General features: G+C 41.3%; 1 protein-coding gene across 1 annotated transcript; it reads left to right on the top strand.

Annotated features, from left to right (window-relative positions):
* Positions 1–1,022: 1,022 nt before the first annotated feature.
* Positions 1,023–6,683, top strand: LOC149116932 (uncharacterized). Its single transcript, XM_089282651.1, has 3 exons — positions 1,023–1,623; positions 2,202–2,747; positions 4,521–6,683. The coding sequence occupies exons 1-3, from the start codon at positions 1,254–1,256 to the stop codon at positions 5,147–5,149; spliced, it is 1,545 nt and encodes a 514-aa protein (XP_089138777.1). The 5' UTR covers positions 1,023–1,253; the 3' UTR covers positions 5,150–6,683.
* Positions 6,684–6,765: the final 82 nt, after the last annotated feature.

Here is a 6,765-nt window from a genome sequence, read left to right as displayed (position 1 = left end):
CATCATGTTTTCAATATGCGCGTGCGCGAGTGCGCGCTGATGACGCCATAAATTATGCGCAGTAAGAATGCGCGATGCAAATGTGAAGAATGACCTTAAGTAGCCTTAACATTGGTACAAATTGGTAGGGATGGAAAGCTCCTCAGTCGATTGGTATATATATACCATTTGTAAACTGCATCTCATTAACATTTGAGAGCCGTGCGTAAGAGATTTGTCGATTGGTGCAATTGGTACCATTGGTACAAATCGATTCCAATGGAAAAGTAGCTAGTCGATTAGTATACCATTTGTAAACTGCATATATTAACAACCGAGGGCCGCGCGTAAACTACTTGTCGATTGGTACCATTGGTACCCATGGAAAAGTAGACAGCCGATCGGTATGCCATGTGTAAACTGCATAAAGCGTGCGAGCCCAAAAGCGCTAAATAAAGACAATATGTATATTCTTCGTTCTTAAAGCGTGGGAGCCCAAACACGCTAAATACAAGTAAATACAATGTATAATCTTCGTACTTGAAGCGCGCGCTAACACACGTTTGTGTTTTGTAGGCTTTACGTCGGGGAATCCGTTTGTGTGTATTAGACAACCCTCCCTCTTTTGGCAGTCCGTCGAGTATGACTTCATTTTTCCCGCGCTCGCGCACGCCCCCGACCTTGTAGGCAGGGCTGAACGTTCTGCATGACGCGCGAGTCTGGTTAAAATAAGCGTATCTGAAACATGCGCGATAAGGTAATGTACCAAAAATCAGTGCTTGTGTAAGCAACCCAGGCCTCTCGCCTTTTATCACTCGCGACTAGTAAGTTACAATAATGCGATCAAGAAAATAAAGTGGACTGTGTTACCAGTGTGTTTCGGAAGTCATAACCCTGGAAACGAACTGATGACTTCTTAAACGTTCAGCATGTTCAAATTTCAAAGCATCTAATTTTAGAATGTGCCAGGACGGATTTGAACTTTGTTCTCCTGGTGAGTGGGTTTAGACTTAAGGATTGGCGCTTTGTGCGAACAAACTCACTCTTCACGAAATTTGTACACCACCATCAAAATCAGTAAGCGTCTTTTATCAGAATGGAGAGCGCAGCTCTGTCAATCAAAAAGTGTCACGTGTTCATCAGGTCCCCCAGGCCCTCCCGGTCCTCCTGGGACAACAGGAGCCCGGGGACGAAGAGGACAGAAAGGAAGGACTGGAAACAAGGGAGATCGAGGCATTACGGGATCGCCAGGAAAGAGCGGCAAACAAGGTATTATGGGACCTGCGGGGTTAAAGGGAGAGCCTGGAACCAAAGGCGAGAAAGGAGACACAGGACCCGCAGGCATGCCGGGAACTAAAGGCGAGCCCGGCGAATCCATATCACCTCCTACTGTTGTTGTTTCTCCTGTGACGTTGACAGTGAACGAAGGTGGATCAGCCTTGTTTCAGTGTTCGGCCAACGGTAATCCTGAGCCTGCAGTAGCGTGGAGTAAACTGGCCAATCAGTCAGAAATCATTCAATCAGCGGTTTCAGGAGGAAAGTTGCATTTAATGCACGTGACCGGAAGTGATGGAGGATTGTATCAGTGTTCAGCTACAAACATCCTGGGGAATTCGCGGGAAGTGGTGCGATTAACAGTAACTGGTAAGCTTCTGGTAATGATAATGTTACAAAATGAATTATTTTCTTGATTAGAAATATAAAACAAACAGCAGTGATAAACATTTTAAAAACATGCATTTTATGAACTTGACGTTTCGTATGCTAGTCAACATACATTTTCAAAAGTATAACCGTCAAAATTTTTTGGAAAGCTATTTATACTGTATCAATGGGGTGTGGAACCTAGACAGAAAACATCTGCTTAGAAATTTAAGACGTTTTAAAAGGAAACTGTCTGTAAAGTGACACAATGGAAAAGCTTTCCTAATAAAGTAAATGCTTTTCACTGCTCACATTGGCATTCTGCAACTCCTGAATAAACAAGGTCTCCTTAACGTTACAATAGTAGTCAGTCTTAATGGACACCAAAATGTCAAAATAGTCCCATTTGATGTTGTGAGCAGTTGTTTTAACGTGATCAGCAATAGCAGAAGAGTGCCAGGAGAGTACCAGAAGAGTGTCAGCCCTTCGGTCTGTGAATGGTTCATTTGTCTTTATTAGAAAAATCAGCTGATGTTTAAGTCCAAAAATGAGACTAAATGTTTTACTCTTGATTGCAGTTCATCCTCGTGTTTCTTTACATCCGGGACCTTCTTACGTCATCGAAGGGAGTATCGTCACCTTACCCACCTGTCACGTGACCGGATACCCGACTCCTGTGGTCACCTGGAGGAAGTCGTCTGGTCAGTTACCCCAGGGGAGGGCGCAGTATAACAACACTGCTTTACAAATCTCAAATGTCCGTAAAGTTGATTCGGATGTCTACTTCTGTTCAGCGGTCAACCTTTTCGGAAATGTTGAAAGAAAAACTCTACTAGTTGTGATTTCACTTCCTCGGTTCACTGTTAAACCACCTGGAAAGGTTTATGCTGCTACTGGCGACACTTTAACCTTGAACTGCAGCGCCATCGGTGATCCACCACCAGTCATTACTTGGAAAAGACAAGGAGCAGTACTGCCTGCGGGGAGGAGTCACAGGACAGCTGATGCGTTCGTCTTGAGAGATCTGAAAGAAGAAGATGCTGGAAACTACATTTGTGTGGCTACAAGTGCAGGAGTGTTCCATATCGAGACAATAAGTGATGTTGAAGTTAGAAAACCGCGAGGTAAGTTATGACTAGAGTGTCCCATTTGTCACAAAGAGAGAGCAAGGCTGCACTCAAGTTCCTGCTCCCTGAGTGTGGCTACCACACCCCGATTCCAGAAAAAAACCGGAAGTTGCACCGAAACGAGGCTTAATAGCCCTCGCGGTAAATATTCAAAGCAACATGGCTAACGAAGAAGAAAAGTCGATCTTTCTTCTAATGATATTCCCGGCGTCAGTGTGAGCGAAGAACAGATTGAAAAATTGACACTTAACGAATTAAAATTCTGGCATTAAAGTCACTGTATAAGTTAAAGATATGTTTGCCATCCTTCGATTGTCTCGATCTCTATTATGCGCAAAAACAAGGGGGAGGAGTCACAGGACAAACAGTGCACTTGTGTTAAGAGATTTGAAAAAAAAGGATGCTGGAATATATGTGTGCGTGGCTACAAGTGCAGGAGTGTTTGATATCGAGGCCATTAGTGATGTTGAAGTTCTAGCAAGAAGTATAGGTAACTTATAAATTGTGTGGTTTTCTTTGTTATAAAGAAAGAGTAGTAGTGCGCTAAGTCCCTTCGTCTGTCCGGTGGTTTTGAAGGAAATATTTTTCCTCTGTTCAAAGTTGCTTAGTGAATGGTGCTCAGGACGCGGGACTCGAAATACAGAGGTTTATAATTGAAATCCCCCGATTAAACCACCGGCAAGGATCGTTCCAACTCAACAGCTTCTCGGCGACGTTGATGTAAGCAGGCAATCGGTCAGTCTTCCATAAGATGAGAGTCTTATCAAGCTACGTTTTATTTGCAATGTTTGTTTGACTATTTATTGTATCTCTAACCTGCGATCATATTTGTCCAGTTGGGAAAACGATCACTACTTAACGAGTACTTCGAAAACAATTTACCCAAAACGGGTCCTTGCTTCCGAAACCCTGCTTTATTCGGTAAAAGAGAATGCGAGGCGAAGAAAGGGAGAGTCTATCTGGTAATCAGTACGTTTACTCAAGGCAGAGGGAGGTCTTGATCCCGTGCGAGAGGATACCTTCTTACATGGCACTAGAGGCAATACTAGTCATACCTTTTAAGGGTGGAAATCGTTTTTTAGCACGGCTTAGGGTTTTTCGTTTTAAATTCCGCAGTCGTTTTCAGAATATGACATCTTTCAGGACACTTTTTCCAAGTGAAGCACAAAAATAAACAGGAAATAATGGTCAAGGAATAATTTCTATCTGTAATGTTACAATTAGCCGGCTAGTGTCATGCGTCACTTACCAATATGAGAGTGGAATTGTTTCCTCTTAAGGGTTAAATGAATTGAACCAAGCTCCATGAAATAGATTTTTTTTCACAATTTCCGACGATCATTTTCGTGGCTTTTGAATGTGGAAGGCCTGATCGCAACTAACATCACCCCGCTAAACGTTCGCACAAACGAAAAAAAAAACGATTGAAAAAATAATAATAACTCCTCACATGGTTAGCTTGAGGCGCCTGTATGTCATGTAGACAGAGATATTTTACGAGTTCATGATATTCCTAGACCCAGAACTGAGAACAAGAACTAAAAACTAAACGATTGCAATTTCTCGGATACTAAGGTCACGTCTTTAATTCAGGTCATTTCCTAACCCGCCCGAAGAGCTTTGATTTTTAGATTATAATTGGTTTGCTTACAGTATGCGTGAAAGGTGATCTCAAGCTTGATGGAATTTTCTATATAACATTTCAGCTGCAATATCACTGGGATTATTTCAAATAAAAAATTAATTGGCTGCGTGCTTTTATTTTGTCAGATTGTTCTGAACTGTTAAAATCAGGCCATACTCAGAGCGGAGTGTACTCTATCAACCCAGACGGCAGAGGACACTTCAGTGTCTACTGTGACATGCGCACTGACGGTGGAGGCTGGACCGTGTTTCAGCGAAGACAGGATGGCTCGGTAGACTTCTATCGGGGATGGGACGACTACAAAGCAGGCTTTGGTCAGCTGACTGCTGAGTTCTGGTTAGGAAACGACAGGATCCACAGGTTGACGGCTTCTAGACCCAGCTCGCTACGAGTGGAGCTAGAGGACTGGAACGGAGGTAAAGCGTATGCCAAATATGGCAAGTTCAAGATTGGCGATGAGCAGGCGCAGTATCGACTTGAAGTGGGTTCATATTCAGGGACAGCGGGAGATTCGTTAGCATGGCATAATAACATGGCGTTTAGCACAAAGGACAGAGATAATGACAGATGGAGCGGTAACAACTGTGCTGTATCACGTACTGGCGCCTGGTGGTACAACTCGTGCACCTACTCCAATCTAAACGGAAAATACCTGGGAGACACAACTAGTTCCCAAGGTGTCAGTTGGTGGTACTGGAAGAACGCGCATGTCTCACTCAAATTTACTGAAATGAAACTGAGGCCGTCATCGTAAAAATAATACCAGTATATTACACCTGAGCTTTTACAATTAATTTTGTTATGTTATACAATTGTACTTTAGTCCAAAGTAAATTTTTTCTGCTGTTTTTCATCAGTGCTCGGTGTCTCCCCTTCCCCGTCACCTTCCTCCAACTTTACGCTTGCTTTAATTCTACATTTTTTGTGTCCGGTTACAAAGAAAATGAAAACAGTCCGCGTAGACAAGTAACCAGTGAGAATTTCTCGATTTCCTTTTGATGTTGGAAATTGTTGACAACTATACTCCGTTAAATATTAACATTAGTTTGGCTTCAAATGCATTGTAATTTCCCGCGAAAGTAGAATTGAAAACTTAATACTTTGTGAAATATGATTTTGTACTCTTTTATCATTTTCAAAGAGACCGACTCTGGGAGCCTTTTTCGTCCTCAAACCCCTGAATCCTTTGTTTTACAGTATTTCGTTGTCACGGCAGGACCCAGTGGTGCATGAAGCTGGGCTGTTGTGGCAAGGCACAGGTGACTTTTAGTAAGTTTAGTTCATGTTGTATGAAACATTTCAAAGTAAAAGGCTTCCAAAAGCCTGTAAGAAACTAGGAGAAGATCAAGAAAATGGGCCAAAGACAGCAATAAGTGCTTTTCTGTCCGACAACTGAAAGGCAATAAAGGAAAGCCAGTGGCGATCATTAGTATCACCTTCAACGAACGGCAAATGGAACAACTGTAGAAGAAGAGCTAAAGAAGAATCAACCTTGATAGATTAATCGTTGCATTTTTCCTTCAGTGCAAAAAAATAAATTATCGAACAAGAAAGAGAAATGTTCCAGAAAGTTGTATCATATCAGTCTTATTCGATATCTTTGTGCTCGCGTGCAGATAGGACAATGCAGGTAAAACTGTTTAGTAAGTAGTAGAATAGTAATAATAGTTTCTGTCAAAACAATTTCCCTTGGCTCTTTTTTTTTTTCGTTAAACGTGAAATGGCCATCTTATTTTTGAGAAGTGTGAATTTTCCATTTTCTTCTTTGTGAAAGGTGATATTGACTTCCCCTTCACCAACCTCTTTCTAAAAAAATGATCTTTTTTAAAAATAATTTTTTTTATTTAAAAAAGGTGCTTACGTCATTTCAAAACTACAATTCAAATTTCGCACCACTAAAGTAAGAAGCAATTTACTTTTAAGTGAATGTAAGATTTGGCTTTACCCCTGATTGAATATCTACCTATTACCTACCTTTGGTTGTTTATAAGAAACCTGCAACAAAGGATTGTACACTGTATAACGTACAATTTTCTTTTAGTTTTTGTAACTTCTTTTTATCCTATGTATTAGTTCAGTGTAAATTATATTTACCTTTTCTTTGCCTTTCCTTTATCTGTGAGTAAGAGGGCAGCCAACTTGAAAGCTCTGCCGCTTTGGCTGCTGCACACGTATTTAAAACTCATATATTTCTTTGTGTTATAACCTACATTTGTTTTCTACTGCTTTCTGTAATTTACTTTTTTATGTAATCAAAAGAGTGTGAATAAAGATTTGACTTGATTTGATTTGATTTGATTTGATTTGATTTGGTGATGGGATGTTCTAATTGCAGGCGTGTTGGACTGCGGATCGAGCTGGGGAGGTGGT

Source organism: Orbicella faveolata, unplaced genomic scaffold (genome assembly GCF_042242905.1).
Source record: "Orbicella faveolata isolate gen_17 unplaced genomic scaffold, um_ofav_v1 contig_12, whole genome shotgun sequence".
Lineage (NCBI taxonomy): Eukaryota > Metazoa > Cnidaria > Anthozoa > Scleractinia > Merulinidae > Orbicella > Orbicella faveolata.
The sequence above is the reverse complement of the archived record's forward strand: the minus strand, read 5'-3'. Positions and strand labels throughout refer to the sequence as shown.